The 22,378-nt window shown below is 40.2% G+C and overlaps 1 protein-coding gene across 6 annotated transcripts in view; it reads left to right on the top strand.

Annotated features, from left to right (window-relative positions):
- The window catches only part of SGCG (sarcoglycan gamma), a 1,215,835-nt gene that overhangs the window by 1,139,054 nt on the left and 54,403 nt on the right, over positions 1–22,378 (top strand). For 3 of the 6 annotated variants that reach the window (XM_069202253.1, XM_069202252.1, XM_069202254.1), the window contains exons 6-7: positions 16,607–16,679; positions 18,872–18,995. In XM_069202253.1, the coding sequence (XP_069058354.1) occupies positions 16,607–16,679; positions 18,872–18,995 (197 nt within the window). The remainder of the gene's footprint in view (positions 1–16,606; positions 16,680–18,871; positions 18,996–22,378) is intronic. The other 3 variants (XM_069202251.1, XM_069202248.1, XM_069202249.1) reach the window with 1 other exon arrangement.

Below are 22,378 nucleotides of genomic sequence, written 5' to 3'. Positions count from 1 at the left end.
AATGAACTCAAATAAAATAAATAAATACAATTGTGCATAAAAATCTCATTCTAAGTATATCATACATCAAAGCCTAAAAAAGTCTCTCTCGCTCTCCCTCTCACTCTTTCTCTCTCCCTCTCTCTTTCTCTCTTTCTCAATCTCTTTCTGCCACTTTCACACCCACTCAGACACTTATGCACTCACTCACAGACCCACTCAGACACTCACACACCCACTCACAGACCCACTCAGACAGTTACACACCCACTCACAGCCCCATTCTGACCCTCACACACTCACTCACAGACCCACTCAGACAGTTAGGCACCCACTCACAGACCCATTGACACCCCCCATGCACCCACTCACAGTCCTGCACACACTGATGCACCCACTAAAACACTGATGTGTGCACTCTAACACCCAGACACTCTCACACCCACTCTCACCCCCACATACACCGTCTCACACCTATTCTGGCATCCAAAGAGGACGTGGCCAACTCCTGCCATGCACAGACAAAGGAATGCGCGCAGCATGGAGATGGGTGGTTGGCTGCAGGGTCTGGCTGCGGGCCAGGTCTTGCGGCAACCTCGGATGTGCACAGGCAACCTCTGATGTGCATAGGTGAAGGCCATTTATGGTGCAAGGTTGGGTGCTTATAGGGGGTTGGCCTCAGGGCCTGTCAATCACCGTCGTGCACAGCCAAAGGCCATGCGTGGCGGTGGTTGGATTAACATATAGCAATGAAAATTACTATATATTATTTAAAAAAATAGAAATTCACTGAAAAAACCACAGGTTACGAGGACTTTTTAGTTAGGAAATAGAATTTTAAAAAACATAGAAATTCACTGAAAAACCCAAAGGTCACAGGGAAGTTATAGTTAGGAACACACTTTAAACATACAAAACCATAGAAATTCACCAGTTATAGTAATAGTTTGCTCAAGTATTTACAACTCGTGCCCTAAGGTAACTATAACTCGCGCCCTCGCCTTGCACTGCTAACAACCCCCCACAGCCAACACGTGTTTCATGACAAAGCGCTACTCCAGGTCTGTTAATCCTAAAAGAAAATGCACAAAAGTATATCTACATATCAAACGAGCACAACAACCAAAACATGAGTTAATATGAATAAGCAACCAAATTAAATCTCTTTCAAAGCTCTCACACCAGTAAATGATCCCAGAGAAGCAAAGATACATATAATATGAGAGTTGTCTCATGGTCATATCAAAGAAAAACAAAATAAAACATTACAAACATTGACTATGCAATATGTCCATGTATTTCAAATATACAACATAGTTTACCAAACTTTAGGCCAAATACCTAGTATGGTCTTCTCTTCAAATGTTGGAACCTGTTAATCATCAAGACGTTTGATGAAAATAGGTGAGGACATTGATTTTGTGCATGTACTTGATCCCACAGAAACCAAAATATATAAGAAAGAAAAAAAGAAGATCTCTTGTGAGCATTTTGAACAAAACCGAGTAAAATTTAATTCAAAATATTAACTGTTCAAAATACCTGTATGTTCCACTGGTGTGCCTTCTTGCAGTAAAAAACAACCCAAATATATGATTATTATTCTTCTCCTAAAATTGGGACCGATTAGTCAATAGGAAACCCGTTGACTGCAGATAAAAATATTATCATGGATAATTAAAACCTAAGTACAAAGCTTCACTCCTTTTGGTAATAGACCAACTGATCATTCAGCCGACTCTCCCACACGTTCAACTGGTAGAGTTGGGGAACTCTTCCAGGGTAAGAACAGGAGTGCCTCAAGGTGCCTGTGATTATCTGATTTTGAATCCAAAGTATTCGGCATATCTGCCTCCTAAATTGTCATTATCCTGTTCCAACCCTACTTCCAACACACTATGGGGGTCATTATGACCCCGGCAGTCGGTGTTATAGTGGCGGTAGTATCGTCAACAGTCTGGCGGTACATACTGCCATATAAAGACATTGGCGGTTTGGCTAAAGCCAAATCGCCAATGTACCAGACCGACTACCATGGCGGTAACAACCGCCGGGCCAGAGACTAGAGTCTCCAGCACGGCGGCCATCACTAGGCCGCCCACAATATTATGTCCCTGCACCCCGCCATGGTTTCTGTGGGTTTTGTACCGCCACGAAAACCATGGTGGTAGGCACTATCAGTGCCAGGGAATTCCTTCGGCGGCGTTCTACTGGCGTAGCACTGCTGCTGGCAGCAGCACCATCTTACCGATGTCCGCCGCCATGACCGTAGACAGAATTCCACCAGCCTTCTGGCGGAATTTCGGCTACGGTCATAATATGGTGGACGGTAAGTAGCCACGGCAATGGTCTTTTGGCAGCCTTCGCTGTGGCAGTAGGCGGCATTTACCACCACTATCAAAATGAGGGCCTACATCGTGCCAGTTAACAATCTTCCAAATCTAAGAAGTTGGGAAACCGCATGTAGTGAAAGGACACTATCACTGTCTGCGTGTTACTTATCAGCATGCATGTTTGACCATTAGCCCTGTAACATTGGTAGAATCTTCACTGAATATATATAGAGTAACATAGTCGATTCATTAACAAATTAACATCCTGCGAGCATCGAAAAGTGAGGAAAGGCAACCATACCTAGTTTCAAAATTCAGTTCCCCCGGTGTTTTTGTTCCATGTGATAATATCACGATATATAAACATCAATTCTCGGAAACGGTACCAAAATATAAAATGAGCATTTCCAAAGTAAACCATTATGCACATTCTCATACATCACCTGCTACTTACCCCATATGTATAACCGAAGTTGTCAAGCAACTAGGTTTACTCAACGTTTCTAATGAAATTTCACCGCCCGAATGTACCTACGAACTGTAATATAAACACAAAACTAGAGTGAATGGCTACAGTAGACTTACACTGTTCCCACCCTCCTAATTTGGCCAAGCAATTCAGTAGCTTATTCAGGCCGGCATCAGCCTGCTCGCATAATAGCGCTAGATAAGTTTTATAGAAGCCTAAGATATAACCAATTGCTGTAGATGACATGACATGATGTCCTGTATTATGTAACCGGCATGCAGTATATACCCTTCATTCAACCCCGAACCTTCATACCCTCTATATTGTGTGAGTCCAATAATATAGAAAGAAACCTATGAAAATAGCTGAACTAAAGTAAGTGTCTGCCATGGGCTTCCAAATAGTGCTAGACACATCAACATTCAAACCAACCTCGTTTGCAGCTGTCTCCCATAAGCCCACCTATATCGATACCTCGCCAAGCTGAATATTTAAGAAGGCTGATACTCCACAGTATTCACAAGGCTAGATTTAAGTTAAATTTTAAATAGGTTCAAACATCACTAACCTGTCCTCCCTTATGATACATAGAACCACCTCACGTAATTTCAGACTTTCTCATATCATCTTTCGTAACAATCCTGTGCTCATGTATAATATAATGTATCGTCCTATGCTATTTCAAGCGTTCTCACAATCTCTCATAACTTTGTGAGAAGTTGTCATTCCCAGATCACATTATAACAATAATATTTATATATATATATATATATATATATATATATATATATATATTTTGTAACCAAGTCCCGGAATGCAGGTGCTCCACACAGCGGTCCTGGATGGGTTCCGAGAGACCCTAATATGACCTTAAACACTCCTTAAAATATCAGGAGGACACCTCCAATATGAAAATTCAATTTATTTCAGCACAAAATCCAACGCGTTTCGGCAACAGCCTTACTCATGGATACCACATAACTAAGGTGCTCCACATATATAACCCAAGTTGGTCGTAAAAATAAAAAACAGACAAATCCTAATACACCCACTAGAGAACACGTATTTGTGGTGGCCATCTTTAAAGTGCACATTCAATCTTAATACACTGTAATTAATATTGAATACTTTTTAGAATCACATCAATATCCCCCATAAGATTTTCAATATCAAAAGACTTATTCTGAATTATTTCTCATGATATTACTCTCCAAACAGTTAATAAAAAATAATAAATAAATATTTGATACAAAATTACAAATTTGTAAAATGATTCAATTGTTAAATAATTCACTTCCTGACGTTTGAGTAAAATATCTATATATGTTATCAGATTAAAATCCAATGTGTTTCATATAAATATTTCATATAAATATTTATTGCTCAAACCCATGTCTAAATTGCTACCATTGCATCTTGTACTGCCCAAGTGGGCATATATATTTGCAAGTAACTACCCTGGAGGATATCATATCATTTCCGATGTTATGCACAAATAACCTCGTTCTACTAGTGCATCATGGCTTCTTAACCCAAGTGAGTGGACACACAAACTCCATTCATGATAAAGACTTAATAAAAACCCAGCACCTAATTCCTTAACTTAATAGACATTAAAATATCACCAACACTCCAGAGTGCTATCGTAATACAAATCACCACATTCCCCCACCATGCTTAAAAATATATCAATTACTCTAGATGGATACTCAGCTCTTCACTCGAATTCAGCCCTACAGGTTCCAATGTCTCAAACTCAATTATATATTTAGACTCCAAAATACGTAGCGAACTTACTCTGTTGCCGCCCCTTTTGTTAATCTTCACTTGATCAATGACCACAAATTTCAACAAATTCTCATTGCCAAAATGTTGGTTAAAGAAATGCCTCGCTACCGGGTAGTTTTTGTCATAGTTCTTGATAGCTCGTCTATGTTCCAGAACTCTTTTCTTTGCACTGTGTATCGTACTCCCCACGTACAATTTGTCACATGGACATATCAGACAATAAACACAATAAGTTGTGTTACAATTAAAGTTACCTCTAATTGTAAAACTGTCTGTCATCCCTGGAACATTTAATGTTCTACAGTTATTGCTGGTTCTGCACGCTTTGCATTTCATACAACAAGCAAAACCTGCCACTCTAGTATTTTCCATGTATCCCTTCAATGTTACATCATTGCGACATAGATTGTCCTTCAAAGATCTATTCCTCCTGAAGGTTATTTGAGGATTATCACCGATCCAGTTGTTTATAATGGAGTCAGTCTGTAAAATATGGCAGCTTTTGCTGAGAATGGAACGTATTCTGTAAGACTGATTGCTTTATGTCGTAATGAATCTGATTAAGTCATTGTCCTTTACCCGACTCTCATCCGTCCTATACAAAACATCATCTCTATTCAAAGACTCTACTTTCCGTCTAGCTTGGTTAATAACTTTAACCCCATAACCTCTACTCCTAAATCTTTCACACATTACTTCACATTCCTTTTGAAAATCTGCTATCTCACTACAATTCCTCCGGGCTCTCAGCAATTCCCCATATGGAATGCTGCGTATCAAGGTCCCCGGGTGTGCACTATGGGCACAGAGCAAGCTGTTACCAGCTGTCGCTTTCCTAAACAATTTGGTCACCAATCTGTTGTCCCTTACACAGACTTCTACATCAAGGAACTCAATGCAATTTGAATCCAAATGTTCAGTAAATCTCAAATTGCAATCATTATTGTTCAGATCTCGCACAAATTGCCTAGCTCCTTTCTCATCACCCCTCCAGATTACAAAAATGTCGTCAATAAAACAGCACCATAGGACCACACTAGCATCGAATTGAGTGATCCCTTCAGACACCTGTTCCTCCCACCAGCCCATAAACAGATTTGCATAGCTAGGGGGCGAAACAGGTGCCCATAGCTGTCCCTTGCAACTGTTTGTACAGATGATCATCAAAGATAAATAAATTATTCTTGAGACAGAACTCAATCATAGTGCATAACATTTCTGAGTGAAAAAAGAAAGACAAAGACCTCGCTCTAAGGAAGTGTCTAATAGCTTTTACCCCTAAATCATGATCTATACTTGTATACAAGCTGGTCACATCTAGGGTCAATAGTAAAAAATCATCTTCCCATTGGATGTCCTTGATGATTTTTAGAAAGTGTGTAGTGTCTCTCACATAGGAGGGTATTGACTCAACAAAGGGGCGTAACAAATAGTCAATGTATTTCGATTTGTTTTCCAAAAGAGAATCCATAGCCGAAACTATAGGTCTCCCCGGTGGACTAACCATATCTTTGTGAATCTTCGGAAGGAGATATAACACTGGAATCTTTGGATGATCACACTTGAGAAACTGGAACTCATCCCATTCTATCATACCCTGATCTTTCCAGTCTATAAGCATGGCATGATATTTCTCATTCATTAATTTAACATCACCCCAGCTCACTTCCTCATAACATTGGACATCATTGAGCTGTCTCACTCCCTCTGCCACATATTTAATGGTGTCCTGAATAACCACATTACCCCCCTTGCCAGATTGTCTAATGACAATAGTGTGATCTTTTTTCATATTTTGGAGAGCTTGCCACTGCTCACCCGATAAATTGCTGTTTTTCACATTCAACACACCATATCTCAACTTCTTCAGTTGTTTAGTCATTTCCCTTTCAAAAACATCAAGAGCATCACAATGAATTGCAGGTAGAAAGGTCGATTTCGGTTTAAAATTGCTAGGACATGTACTGTCTAAGGCAATATCTAATCCCATCAAGTTCAAAATAGGATCCTCATGAACATCCACCCCCTCACATAAATCCATTGCTGTGTGAAGCACATCAATATCCGAAATGCATAAATTACTCACATTGTCTCTTACCACCACTTTCTCATCACTTCTAACTTTAGTGTGGTACCACTTTTTTAATTTCAATTTCCTAATGAATTTGAAGGTGTCAATCCTAGTTTGAGTGTAGCTGAAACAGCCAGTTGGGCAAAAGGATAAACCAAGAGAAAGGAGGTCCTCTTCAACACCAGACAACACTCTGCTCGAGAGATTTACAACATTCATAGTTTTTACTTGCGTGCACGAGTTACCACTCCCAAGGGCCTTGTGTCTTCTCCTGCGCCCCCTCTCCTTGGCTTGTCTGTTCCTCTTCCTCTTCCTCTGACTCCTCGTCCTCTGCCCCTCTGAGGATGAATTCCTTTGTGTTGTTCCATCCTTCCCTGGTTCAACAGTCTGAATTGCTTTAAAAAATTCGATCTATCCATTTCTTTATCTAATACCGAAGCCCCAGACAGGACCGTGTCAGGTACATCCGAGAGGTTCCCATCCGAAATGTCACTTTCTTCTTGTTCCTCAACTGGATGACTTACTCGTTCAGTATCCCTTACATTTACATCAGTGCTACCCTCATTGTACATATGGTCGTATTTTCGTTGAAAGGTTAAGATCCGACCGGCTTGGTAGTCTTTAAAGTCTCGTATATATTTCCTTTGCTTCTTGCCAGTGATCTCTTCCTCTAATTTGCAAAGTTTTTTCTCTAAACTCTTCATATACTCATCCAACATGGTGGGGGAATGTGGTGATTTTTATTACGATAGCACTCTGGAGTGTTGGTGATATTTTAATGTCTATTAAGTTAAGGAATTAGGTGCTGGGTTTTTATTAAGTCTTTATCATGAATGGAGTTTGTGTGTCCACTCACTTGAGTGAAGAAGCCATGATGCACTAGTAGAACGAGGTTATTTGTGCATAACATCGGAAATGATATGATATCCTCAGGGTAGTTACTTGCAAATATATATGCCCACTTGGGCAGTACAAGATGCAATGGTAGCAATTTAGACATGGGTTTGAGCAATAAATATTTATATGAAATATTTATATGAAACACATTGGATTTTAATCTGATAACATATATAGATATTTTACTCAAACGTCAGGAAATGAATTATTTAACAATTGAATCATTTTACAAATTTGTAATTTTGTATCAAATATTTATTTATTATTTTTTATTAACTGTTTGGAGAGTAACATCATGAGAAATAATTCCGAATAAGTCTTTTGATATTGAAAATCTTATGGGGGATATTGATGTGATTCTAAAAATTATTCAATATTAATTACAGTGTATTAAGATTGAATGTGCACTTTAAAGATGGCCACCACAAATACGTGTTCTCTAGTGGGTGTATTAGGATTTGTCTGTTTTTTATTTTTACGACCAACTTGGGTTATATATGTGGAGCACTTTAGTTATGTGGTATCCATGAGTAAGGCTGTTGCTGAAACGCGTTGGATTTTGTGCTGAAATAAATTGAATTTTCATATTGGAGGTGTCCTGGTTCTCCTGATATTTTAAGGAGTGTTTAAGGTTATATATATATATATATATAAAAATAATCAGTCGACTTGCACAGCACAACTTGTTACCCCGGAGGGTATCTAGGTACCGGCATGGTCCAGAGTCTCAGTCAAAGAGCCAGGTTTTAAGCATCCTACGAAACTATAGAGTAGGGGAGGTCCTGAGGTGCAGGGGGAGCCAATTCCAGGGTTTGGCTGTGAGGAAGGAGAATGAGCGTCTTCCTGCTCTGCTGCATTCTATGCAGGGGGTACGGGCCAGCACGAGGGAGGTAGAGCAGAGGTGTCTGGAGGGTTTGTGGAATCCTGGGTGGTGGTTGATGTAGGCTGGTTTAGAGTCCTGCAGCCTTGAACATGTGGGTGAGAAGCTTGAACTGGCATCCCTTCTGAACTGGGAGCCAGTTTTTTGAGGTGGGGGTTGAAATGGGTGCGACGAGAGAGATCCAGGATGAGTCTTGTTGTGGCATTCTGGATGGTCTGTAGTCTTTAAACTAGGTGGGCCTTGATTCCCATGTATAGGGTGTTTCAGAGTGCTTGTGTGTTGGTGAGTCTTGGGGTCTTTTTTTAAGCCACATAAAAATCTTACATAACATGCAAAGAATGAAGAAGCAGGAGGATGACACTGCGTTGACTTGGGACTTCATGGTGAGTTTTCTGTCCAGGATGATATCAAGGTTCCTGGCATGATCAGCTGGGGTTGGAGTGGGCCCCTAGTTCTGTGAGTCACCGGTACACATCCCAGGAGGAGTTTCACTGCTGAAGATGAAGACTTCCTTCTTGTCTGTGTTGAACTTGAGGCAGTTATCCCTCATTTAACTGGCGACACTGGTCATGCATTGGTGGAAGTTGGTTATGGTGGTGATGAAGTTTTCGGAGAGGGAAAGGATGAGTTGTGCGTCATCGACATAGGATATAATGTTGAATCTGTGGTATCTGATTGTGTTGGCAAAGGGGGACATTAAGATGTTGAAGAGGGTGGGACCCAATGATGAGCCTGGAGGGACTCTGCGGGTGATTGGTTTGGGTTCAGAGGTGTAGGGTGGGAGGTGGACTCGTTTTTTCTCGGTGAGGAAGGAAGCAATCCATCTGGGTGCGGCTCTCTGGACGCCTTTGTCATAAAGTCTGGCAATGAGCGTGTGGTGGGAGATGGTGTTGAAGGCTGATGAGAGATCAAGGAGGATAAGGGTGGCTGTATCTCCTTTGTCAAGGAGGGCCCAGTACTAAAGTACTTGTGCTCACTCCCTATAGCATGGTAAATTTGGTTTAGACCTGTTTGGCATTTTTAATGTACTTATAAGTCCCTTGTAAAGTGGTAAACCATATACCCAGGGACTGTAAATTAAATGTGCCTAGTGGGCCTGCAGAACTTATTGTGCCACCCACTTAATGAAGCCCTGTAAATCATGTTCAAGGCCTATCATTGCAGCCTGCTAATAGTTTTAAACTGATAATTTGGTTTGGCAAAATAATCCCTTTGACAAGCATAAAACTCTGTTTTTAATACATATGTCACCCATAAGGTAGACCACAAACAGTCCATAGGGCAGGGTGCGTTGTAATTAAAACGTTGGACATGTATTTTTAAGTTTTACACATCCTGTAATGAAAAACTCCTATATTTGTTTTCATTACCGTGAGCTCTACTGCTCCCGTAGGATAACATTGAGCTACCTTGTTACATTTAATAAGTGGCAGGTGGGAAAGTCATGTTTGGTGGCTGAGAAAGTGTAATTTACAATCTCTTTTAATGGTAAAGTCAAATTTTAAGTCACAGTTTTGAAAATGGCTCTTAGAAAGTTGCCATTGTCCTGCGTTAACAAGTTGGTGCCTGCAGCCTGCTCCTGGGTCATATAACTAGATATGAGTGGCAGTTGGCCCTTGTATAGTCCTCCCAGACAGCCACACAATAGAGAGGTTCAGTGTGCCTGGATGAGCCATCTCAGGCAGTATGGAGGGAGGAGCTGGACACAGCCCCACTTGCAATTCAATATGCTGTGCCCTACTCATACACAAAGGATCTCACACTATTCTATTATGCCTGTAGCCAGGCTGGAGCCAGAGAGGGGGGACTGTCCAGCTGCTCTACCGCCCCACTGTCTTGCCTGCAAGAGGGACTACTCTGCTGCTCTGCTGTCTGATAAAGAAGGACTGTTTAACTTCACCTTAAACCCAGGGCCTTCATAGTGACTCCAAGGGCTAGTTGGCTGCCCTCCCGATCAGAGTCTCAGGAACGGAAAAGGCTCCAACTGTTTTGAACCCTGTACCTGGGCTCTGCCTGCTGTGAGTTCTAACCCCTCCCTCTCCACAATGGGTGCCTCTTCAATCCTGAGCCCTTTGAAGTGGGGATGAAGGGGCTCTTCTAGCCCAGCTATGGTCCCAATTTTGAGTTTCAGGTGGAAACTTTAGGATTTGTACTGCAGTTTTTTCATTTTATAACCACTGGAATGCTAAAACTACTACTAACTTACCTTTTGCATACTCTGACTAATCATGCCTATCTCAGTCCAACCTTATCATTGGATCTCTAAATCTCTTCATGCATTTCCTGAGTCAGCTACTTTATTTTCCTCTCTGATTCACACTGCACCTTCTTATGTGATTAAGCCTACTTAATTGACTACTCCTTACTCTGGTTACTAAAATTACATATTGTTATCTGGCACACCTCCATTCTGTGACATTTTGCATATAGTTTTTACACTTCCTCCAATTAGTTTTTACACTTCCTCCAGTCATTAGCTCTTTCCCTATCTTTTCATTAGACTCTAATGCTGCGTTATGCTCCACTAGACCTTGAGCCAATTTCTGCCTTCTCACCTCTCCTATCTCTTTTTCACTTCCTTCTATATCAATCACCTAATTCAGTGCCACTTCCTTATTGATTCCACTTCCTTTTTTTAAACCCTAGCATTTCCCCTGGCATTGAAGCTGCGAAATGTGTTATTTATCTCTCTCGGTGCCTAATATTAACTAAGAGGGCAACAAATTAGATGTTCTCTGAAAAGGACTGAATGATCTTTCAAAAGATCTTTTATGTATCCCAGCTGCTCTGGAAATTCTTTCCAACAATATCTTTTCAATACTTCTACTCCTCTGTGCTCTGTGTTATAACAATGTCCTTTCCACTTTCCAAATCATCCCCTGCAATGACACACCTTCTCTAATATGAAGAGGATTGCAATGGATTGAAGATTGGGACTGAAAGAATCTAGGCTTCCTCTCACACGTTTTTAGCAATGCATGGCCGTCTACAGGGATATCATAACGGGCACCCTCATCTTGAAATATCACACGTAGAACCCTGTTTTTATATACATATTGAATATATCCTAGAATCTAACCACTGATGTATGTAACCACCAGAAAGCAGTAAACAAAACACCTCACAAAAGTGACCATGGGTAGGACGGATCAATTCAGACTCTGCCCTGGGCTTGTCATTGGTACGCTCCTGTGAGTGAAAGTGCGAGGAGGAAAACTGAAAAGTGGAACCACTAGACTATGTTTTGTATAAAAGTTCAAATCTTTTGTTTTACAGCTCTTTATAGGGCTAACTTATTTATATACGACAGTAGACAGACCATCTAGAACGTTATAAAGCTATCTATGGTGGTCTGTAACCTTTTTATTTTGTTTGTGTCAGCTAGCACAAATTTTCAAACAATGGATCATGTTTAGATCTAAATTTAATGACTGACCAATATGTTGGTCTGGCAGCAACTGATATAAGGGCCTGAGGACCAATGGTAGTGCAATTTCTCACCCTTCTTTTCTTCCTAAAACTATACATTTAACAATAGTGCCATAAAGACCTATGCAAAAGTGTACCTAACTCACTATTGGGCATATTTAAGCAAAGTGCAGCGCCTCTCTTCCTGCGTCTCTTAGCACCCCCCCTAGCACCACCATGTGGTAGTTAGGGGACTAGCGTCATAATTTTTTATGCCAGTTCGGAGCTTTGCAAGATTAGCATAAAACATTCTGACGCTAATCCTGCAAAGCACCCCGAGGCCCTTTGAAACCAACGGGAGCCTCCTTTTAATGCCTGCTCTGAGCAAGTGTTAAAAGTGCCAAAAAAATTACGCAAAGAACGCCCCCTTTGCATATATTATGCTTGGCGCAGGCATAATGTAGCACAAAGGGTTACAAAGTAGCTCAATGCATGCATTGCACCACTTTGTAAATATGGTGTGGGGATTTTGGTCTCGTTGGGCCACATTAGCGTAAAAGAAATTACGCTAATGGGGCGCTAAGGGCTCTTAAATAAGCCCCTATATGTCTTCATGTGTATATGGTTGCAAACTAACTGATCCCACCAAGTGAACTGTATACCAGTGGGAATCAGCCCAATCCTGTGGTGTTAGGTTGCATGTTCAGGAATGTCATCCGAAGTCTATAAAGAAAATCCTACATTACTGACAGTCAGTTCATGAATGCACGGATTGGTGATCAAATCATAACTTTGTGCACATGCAAGGTGGCATTGTTGAACCCAGACAAACTCCCTCTGTGAGGCAGAACCCCTAAATGAGCAAAAGAATGCCTTTGAACGGCCCCCAGGAAAGTGAAATGCCCAAAGGATACACAATCACTGATTGGTGCTAAATGAAAAAGTTCAGTTTAAATTGCAGCTTATGACCACAAAGATGTAACGTATCTTTTGTTTTCTGGCTCCTTCTGGAAAGAAACTTGCTCTATAGTGCTTTTGCCATTTTATGCGGGTCAAAACCACCAAAATGTGAGAGCAGATGAGGGTACTGACTCGTACCACCATGTTTGATGTTTGCAAGTATGAGAGCTGTGATCTGACCAGTACACTACTGTAGCCAGCCGCCATGTGGAAAGAGCTGTGTCTGTGATGAATGCCCAGTGATTGCGTGGTTAAAAGAGCACACCTAGGGATATAAACTAAGAGAAATGTATATCTGTAGGGTTGTAATTGACATTGCTGGAGACCGGTGACCGTAAGATGGGTATATAATAAGTTTGGTGGTAATTTACATCTGTGATTCCCATGCTGGGTGCCGAATATTTTATGTATGTAAATGTAATAGTGCCACAAAAAATGTTGTATAGTTATTAGGAACAGAGCTGTTCAAGAGACAAATGGAGGAAAGGCTTATTACCCTCTCTAGAGTGTGATGTCTCTAAATCTCATTCCTGGCACCAAAGTGCAGGAGAACCCCTTAATACAGCTGGAATGCTGGTCCCATTCCATAGTTGTCTGATAAGTAATTATGTGGCCACTTTGTTCCACTCAGTCATTTTGTTCAAATCTGTCTTATCTGCCTCCTTGTATATATCCATCTTGTTTTCACATAGTTTCCTTTCAATACATAAAACGTTTTCTGTCTCATGTTGATTGGGGTTCGAACGTTCTATATTACAGCTGCGGCACCCGCAAATGTCAAGAGGGGCCAGGGAAGATGACGGGGATGGAGGAGAAAATACTTTTTAAAAAACATTTGCCATTCCACTGTTCCCACCGCGTCCTGCCACCTCCGCTCCTCATGGTGTCCCTGCAATCACTAGAACACCAGCACAGGCTCCCCAGCAATTCTGGTGCTGCTCTCATGCTAAACCTGGAAAGCAGTGTCAGGATTGGTCTGAGCGACTTGGACTGCCGCTCAGACTGTGCACTGGGGTCTGTGCAGTTTCTCCAGCCCACCTGTTCAACACAGCCGGGTTGGAGGAACCTAAGTGCGCATGTGTGTTCCGTGGCCCAGCCCCACCCCTCCTTGCACTGCTGGCTGAGCCAGCAGACGAAAAATAAAACAATAGTTTTATTTTTCGTCTGCTGGCTCTCAGCCAGGGAGACGACTCTCCGCCATTGCGGAGGAGCTGCCCCTGCTATAAAGGCCTATTGAAAATAGAGTCTAATGCCAGTTTTCATTGAAATATGTTACTACTTTTATGGTCAGTCTGCATTTTTGATAGTGCTGATATGTTCTTGTATACATATTTTGATTTGCCTTTTTGTCAAATTCTATATAATAAACACAGCACTCACACGCAAGTCTGTAAATTGCAAAAGCAGTGTACGGTTTATGAGAGTCAATTGCCACAAGCCACGTGACCAGCACTACATAATACATTCCCTAGTTGTCCCATGGCTCTTGTTTGTTTGTGCACCAGATTGGATGCCTGTTTAAAGACAAAGCGTTGTGGTAATGATTTAATTCTACATTCAAAGTACCCCAATGTTTTATGAGAACATTGCATATCTAGATAAGGATTGTTCACAATGCCCACTGTGATCTTGCTTCTCTTTTTTGGACTTTTCATGAATGCTGTTCTTGAAGTGTTCCTTACTCTCTTATATGCACTTTGTGGGCACGAGGTTCCCTGAAATTTTGACACACCAAAATTTCATCTGAACCAGAATGCCCATTTTTACTGGATTGGGGAAGGTGTTTAACCTCAATTGTATAGGGAAATGCGTCCCCTTGTTAAGGCATCTCGAAATGCATAAAACATCACAATACAATCAATTAGGTATATGGACCCGTTAAAAGGAGGCTCCGATTTGTTACAATGGGCCTCTGGGTGCTTTGCAGGATTAGCATAAAATGTTTTGATGCTAATCCTGCAAAGCGCCAAACTAGCGTCAAACTAGGTGCAGTGCCACTTTTCATAAATATGCCCCTAAGTGACAACTTACCTGTAGGCCAGTTCTTCGGATTCCGTTACATATGTACTAACACAGTAACTTACATTATCTGAGCTGGAGTCTTGAAAAATAGCTATTATAAAGGCATATCCCAAAAACTGGAACAATGGTGTTAAAGATTTTTGTGTGTTTCTGTGCATCATTAATAATGTGCAAAAAGCCTTTTTGATGTATTCACTGATATAGTACTGTTGCCTTTCAAACAAATTCTCTATGATGTGTAAAAATGTTTTTTGTGATCCTTCTTAACTGGGCCTCAATTTAATTATAAACACCATTGTGTCCAAATTGGTACAAATTGGAAGTCATCATTGTCACTCGTCTTGCCGATGCAAGTCTCGCTGTCATCGTTGTGTCTGCAGCGACAGAATATTATTATTTGTGCACTTCATTGAAGTTGTTACATATTTCTGTATTACCCCTATCACTTGAGAGGCTTCATGCACTGACTCTGTAGCCCTTACTTTTACATTTTGTAATAAAACCCTTTAACTTTCTGTTGATCTAGATATCAGTACAGAGTGGGTCCCGGAGATAGAGAATATCTTTGCAAGGGATATAGTTTCTACTGAAAGCCATTATGTTCATTGTAAGAGAAAGGATGACATTGTGTCCTAAAACCATTCTTTGTGTTTGGAGTATTTGCCCTGCTGTTACCGAGGTGGACTCCTGAGGAATGTTAGTGTATTGGCAATATTAGGAATCATCAAGATCTGATTGTCGCTGTCAAAATATATTCCTTGTAATATCTGGAGGATGTCTGATGTTTCTTTTCACTAAGCTGGTTGCTGGATGACATTGTCTCTTACAAAGAAACTAGCACAATTGGGATGACCCTGGGTTACAGAATCAATGTCTGAAACAATTCATTTCCTTGATGGTGGGTACTGGGGTTTATGTATTTTGGGCACAATGCAAAAGGCTGGTATATGTGGAGTGGTGTTAATAAGGTACTACCCTTTCTATTTATTGGTCCACTGTTTGTTTGTTGCTTCTGATACCATATTTTTGATAATGCTTAGTAATTCTGGTGTAGGGTCTTTCAGGAGTGGTAGATAGGTACTCTTGTTAATCTTGTTAGTCAGACGTCATATTGCTTTTTGTTGATAGTCATTTGTGTTACGGATGACTATGGCTCTTCCTTTATCAGACTTTTTTTGCTAATATTGGAATATTTTTGCAATCTTAGGATTGCAAGTTGTTCCACTCTGGATCAATTATGTAGTGTTCTATGTTGTTGTTGACAGTTTTTTTCCCTGGAGCAGTTGTCAGATGCTCAGGGCTGACACTGGGGTTGTAAATGTAAATGTCCTATAGAGAACAGTGGAGAAGAGAAACAGTGGTTCTCATGGTTTGTCTTGTAAATAGTTGTGAGGTTTTATTTTCCTTATTGTCTCCTGAAACTAAATTGGAAACTTGAATAGGTTGTGAGTAGGTATAGTTATGAATCCTAATCCTTTTTTGAGGAGCATGGTCAAATAAATTGACTATCTTTATAGAATGCAAGTTAGTTTCAACTTTTGGACAATTAGAAAAGAAAATTGTATTGCCATTTCAGTGACGGTTTGATGCATTTCTGTCTCCATTTGTTAGCTGTACAGATTATGAATAGTAAGTAAGCATTTTTTAACTTTATGCTTTTGTGTGTGTGCGTGTGAGGGTGTGGGGGATCTGAATCAGGTGGGGTCTTGCCTACTTGACATGCCTATGTTTGCTTAGAGATTTTTGATGTTAGGAATGTATTCATTTTAGTTGATTCTGTGGTCTGCATTGCCTTTCAGGGCCTGAAGGTGCACTGTTTGAACACTCTGTTGAGACACCTCTTGTCAGGGGTGACCCTTCCAAGCAGCTACGGTAAGTCCTTAAACATTTATGGTAAGGCTTCTGACTTGAACTTGATGAATAGATTGGTAGCTTTGGGTGCTTCTGTTTTATTCCTGTGCATGTATATAATTTGTCTCTTGACTTATTTACATGCAGTAGCTTCAGACACATAAATTGTATGTGCTTGTTGTGTCATGCATTTTTATATGCTTGTTGTGTCATGCATGCTTAACTGCAAAATGTATGTGTTAGTCAGTTATGTAGCCCTAGGTGTGCGTACATGTATTCGCATTGAGTGTACACATTTAGAGTTAGGTTGGAGAAAATAACACATTTAAAAATGACATTCTTTTAAAATATATTCCCCCACCCCAAAAAATGTTTCCATACATCACACCACTTCCAACACTTCTCCTTTACTCAAGGACAGATTGGTGCACACTACTGCACTATATGCACCAAGTACACTGGATTGTAGGTCTCCACGTTAGCTTTGTAAATATAAATCTGGAGTTTTGTGAGCGCTTTCAGTGCTGGTGAACATATGGCTCCCGGTCAGAGACATAATTTAGCAATTTCTGGACTTTCTTCCAAAATTCAGTGAATTCTGTTAGTTCCAATCTTTGTTAGCTTCAATTAAATATTCAACATTAACACTCCTGAAAACAATGGATTCTAAAAAAAAAAGACCAATAGTCTGTGTGCCAGTTACACAGATTTCTAGGGTCGCCCTATCAAAGTTATTACCTTATGGGTGTTCATCTAACATATTTTATCTCTTGCAAAATGCACCAATATATTTATTTGGCCCATTATAATAATTCCTTTCTGAATAATAAAGACATTCAAAACATAACATTTTACAAAGATATATTGGTATCTTTACAAATTTTCCCTGAGGTATGGATTGGCTTTGGGTATGTTTTAGAAGCAAGTAACACTATCTGGCAATCGTTTTTTGTCCGTTTTATATTTTCTGGTATTTTTGTTGTGCCTTCCTCTTAAGGCATTCAACATATATAGCAGTGTTATGACAGACTAAATAGATCCTTGCATATTCTGAATATAGAGTATAGAGTTTTAAATGTGTTTATTTGGGTTACAAGGTTTTAGAAATACAAGGCAAAATTCAAAATGTGCATTTCAAGATTGCCATGGCAGTTAATTGACTGTTGATGACTTCAATGGGTACTGAAAAAAATATTGCACTGTATATTTAATCAGGCCGTGAGTACACATTTGTATAATCTGTTGCCCACACTCTCATCACCTAATTTAAGTGTAAAACCTTACATCGGAGTGGAGTAATGTCAACATCTATCTTCGAAGTTCTAAACAGCTGATATGAGCCTGAACTTTGCTGTCCTTGGTCTTTCCCAGTGGACTAGAGACCCCCACCCCGCATCATGGAGGTCAGTACCCTTGAAGCGCAGTCCACTGAAAACTCTACTGCTTTAAATTTATATACTTGGATCGTGTACGTGTGCGAGATGGCTCCAAAAAGGAAGTACCAATATGGATCACCCAGGGCCAATGCTCATCTCAACCCAGGGATCAAAATTTTTAGATTACCCTGGGAATGATATAACAAATCTGATCCTTGTGTGCTACTCCCACACTACCACACTATATATAATACAGAATGTGGATCTTTTCGCATTTGGATATTTGCATGGGGCTAATCTGCAACAGCCTCCATTATGGAAAAATCATTATAATCCCTCTCTCATACTAACTCGTGCATACTACATGTTGCTGTGCAAAATAGTTACAAACGTAGGATTTTCATCTGTTTTGCTTGTGACTATCTCCATTTATGCTGTACTAAACGCAGTGAATTGCTTTCAAATGAATGTGGCATAAAGAGTTGTTATTAGACCTTATGCTGATTAACCTCCACATTCATAATTTAGACTAAAATGCACAAGTCACAATATGCATAATGATTATGGCGTGGGCGTCCACAGAATTTTTTTCGGGGAGGGGGGCATAATTGTTTCTAGGGGGGGGCATCATTTTAACGTCATCTATCCTGAAGCAGTGTAACACTACGGCGGCCGTAGTGTTAGGATGCAGCGTGAGCCTGCACACCAGGCTGTACCTAAATCCAGAGAAGGGCAAGCGCCTCCACCATACCCCCACCGCGGATGCCCATGGCTTGTGGTACAACATGCACCCCTAAACCCACATATGCAGCAGATGTTTTCACTTCTTTCTTTCAGGCTGGAGTCTCCTACCCGATCTCTGACCATGGATGCTCCTAAGGGTGTGACTATAAAAGCGCAAGCAGGGAGCATTAAAGTTCTTTCCCATATGGACATCTCATTACACAGCAGTGATGGAACGGTGAGCCTAATACACATGCATGCATGATTTTACCAACCATGTCATGGTCATCAAAAATGAAGACTGTTGTCCAGTAGCATCTCATCCATGGGGCAAATTGCTGTTGGCCCTCCATTTAAGTGCTGCCACACAGTGTCTGATAGCTGCAGTGTTTTTCTCAATTTTTTATTCTCCTAAATAAATTGAACATGTTTGTAAAACATTATGCAAGCCACACCGCAATTTTGCAGTTACAATTATGGCATGGAGGAGTCGTGATCCTCCTCCCCTCTTGATGCGTATAGATGACAGAGTGCCTGTTAATCAACGTGCATATGTTGGGCTGGACATGAGGTGTGGTGAGGCCAATCAGACAAGCACACCTTGAAGGCCTCTGGACATGTGCCATTTTAAAGAGCCTGGGGGACAGAGACATCAGGTTTCTTGTCTCTAATGGCGTTGTGGGTTGCCCTGCCCAAGCCAATCCCAGGGTGGGTCTCACATTGGATTAAAAGTCTGATACTCAATAACATGCAGTGTGTGGGCTGGAAGAACAGCCATAAGGCTCGGGCTCTAAGAAGGGGCAGCTCCTGAGACTGCCATGGTGAGAGCAACGCTAAGAGGCGTTTTGCGAATCTTAACTAGATGAACAGTAACAATGATGGACAAACTGCTCTGTGGAGCCACTGTGTCAGAAATAATAATGTAGTTGAGTTTGTTATATTGTACTGTGTTTGTTCCTGTCAAGCTTGAAGCATCAGCCCTTACCTGTATTAAGTGCAGGTGCGTACCTATGGCTAGGCGGTCTCACTTAACAGTGAATACATCCAGATTTGTGCAGGGCTCCACCGTAACCGAGATGTGACAAAAATGCTGCACAAATGTGGAAGTTTTTTGAATTTCCACAATAACTTTATAAAACTGTTTCAAATATGTACGGCTTGTTTCATTCATAAATGTTTATATTTGACCCTTATTGTTCTTGTTAAGGTAGTCCATTTGGCTACTGTCCCCACTGCAATATTAATTGCTTGACCTCCAGAACTAGAAGAATTGGGCTCACACACCACATTTCATTCATGACAGTCATTTACGCTCCATCCATTTTGAATGTCACCATCTGCCAAGGATATTGTCTCTAAATTAGTATTCCATAAGTATATTTATAATCAAGCAGTAACATGAAATATATGTGTATATATGTGTGCTCGAGTTCATATTTGGCAACATATCAAACAGTGAATGTGATGTTTGTTATGTGTATTTGTATATTGGACTCATTGAAAATTGAATAGCATAGTTCTGATCAATATGTGTATTTGTGAATTGAAACACTTCTGTGAAAAACGTATACCACTTTGTACGTGAAAGGAACGGTTATGGAAACAAACAATCGGAAAAGATTGAAGACAAGATTCCTTAAAGAGAAAAAAGAAATAAAACTCAGACTCTACCATCTTCAAAATTCCAACGAAAGCCTTGAAGACTAGCTATCACTTCTCTTATCCCTGCAAGACATAAGAGCTGTAAGAAATAACAGGGAGAAACAGATATTGAACCGACATGTCTTACGCTAGGGTTGTCCAACGTTGGTCCATGAGACACTGCTACAAAAGTAACTACAGCCATGTCCTTTTTAGAGATGTTCTCTGTGGCATAGATTGACCAGCCTATAGGCCACTGTTGGACATCCCTGTATTAAAAAAACCCTACAAATGTCTCTCCTTGCACATAAAGGCTGCAAAAGAAGAATAAAAGATACAGAAGTCAAGATCAATTGTTAAAACAACTTGCAGAGACCTTAAACCACATATTACAGAAATATATGACTAGTATTCACATTGAATGCAGAATATGGCCACCCCTGTCGAAATCTATTATTCCCTATACTTCTATGCCTCAAATTCCCCAAACTGTTTAAGACTGAACATCCCCATCCACAAGTTCTAAAAGCCACTACACATAGTCCTGAAATGTTGTGGTACACACGAGTGGTGTAAATGAGAACTACTGCAGGTTTCACACCTGCACACGTTTCAAGGAACCCTCATCTACATTTATCAGATGTTTAGATGTAAGACTGTTACAACTAGGAAGGCATTACTATAGGCAGCCTAGACTAAATCATTTGCTATACAAATGCGTTGGATATTTCTTAAAGTGATTTGTGTACATAGGGTTACATCTCCTCTAAGGAGAAAAGTGCGCATTTAATGGCTGGAATGCCCCCGGAAATGTATAGTAACTGACAAATTAATATTTTTTTATTTTTTTGTGAATTCACAACCCCTTGTCAGCCCAATTCACACATTAAGCATGGTTGCAAGTTTACTCATTTCTTACTCAGAAGTGAATTAATATTAAAGTGCAGTAAGGAGGGAACACGCAAAATTGGAGAAGTTGTAGGGCAAAGTGTTTCCAAAATGGAAAATATTTTCCCCAGGCACAAAAAAAGTTAACAAGAGCAATTGCACTTGGTGGGGAATTTTAAATGAATTTGCTCAAATGAAAATGTAATTAAAAAAATAATTCCAGGAGTACACCACAGAAAGCTGCAGCAGTGACAACTTTTCCAGGATCTTATCTGGAAAGCCTGAAACTTAGAATCAAAACTTTGAGAGTAAGCCTGCAGACTCTAACCTATTGCCTCTGGATGCAGATGTCATGAGGATCTCAAACTTCTATTTCTGATTTTTATGACTGCCTGCCAAACCTAACCTTGTTCCTTAGTCATAACCAATCTATATAGAACATCGCTATGCACTATAGAAACCTTTCTCGAATCACCAGGGTTACTGGTTAATGTTGATATTACATCTAAATCTTCGCTATATCTTAGCTCGACACCTGACAGTTATCACTCTCCCTCTCGTGTTTAGTTGCCGGATTTAGAAGCAGACCACGCCATCTAGGTATGACAAAAACTGCCACCTTTGGAGAAAATTGCACCCATGTTGGCCAGGCTTCATGGAGTTGTTTGTTATGTTGGCTTTCTCTCCTAGACTCGTCATTTTGCATCTCAGAATATGACAGATGACCCTAGAATGGCATTAATGGCAAATGTAGCACAAATAAGAACATTAGGTCACTTGGTGGAGCAAAAACGTTTCAATATTAAAATTCCTCACCATCAAAACAGTCTATATACACTTTTCACACACGTTTTACATGCATTACATCTTTATAATAAAACTACATTTGCATATAACATATGTTATACTTTTAAATGAAAGCACACTCCCTACTGCCACCCTTGGAAACACTTATTTTCCATCATCATAAAAAATATACCCACTTTTTAACAAATCAAAACAAATCTTGATTTATTTGTCTGAATTATTTTTTAGCATTCTGCTGTTATATATGAGATTTCATCCTTATTTTAAAATCGTAAACAAAATATT

The sequence above is a fragment of the Pleurodeles waltl genome, chromosome 8 (assembly GCF_031143425.1).
Source record: "Pleurodeles waltl isolate 20211129_DDA chromosome 8, aPleWal1.hap1.20221129, whole genome shotgun sequence".
Lineage (NCBI taxonomy): Eukaryota > Metazoa > Chordata > Amphibia > Caudata > Salamandridae > Pleurodeles > Pleurodeles waltl.
Note: the sequence above shows the minus strand (reverse complement) of the source record. Positions and strands in the feature narration are given on the sequence as shown.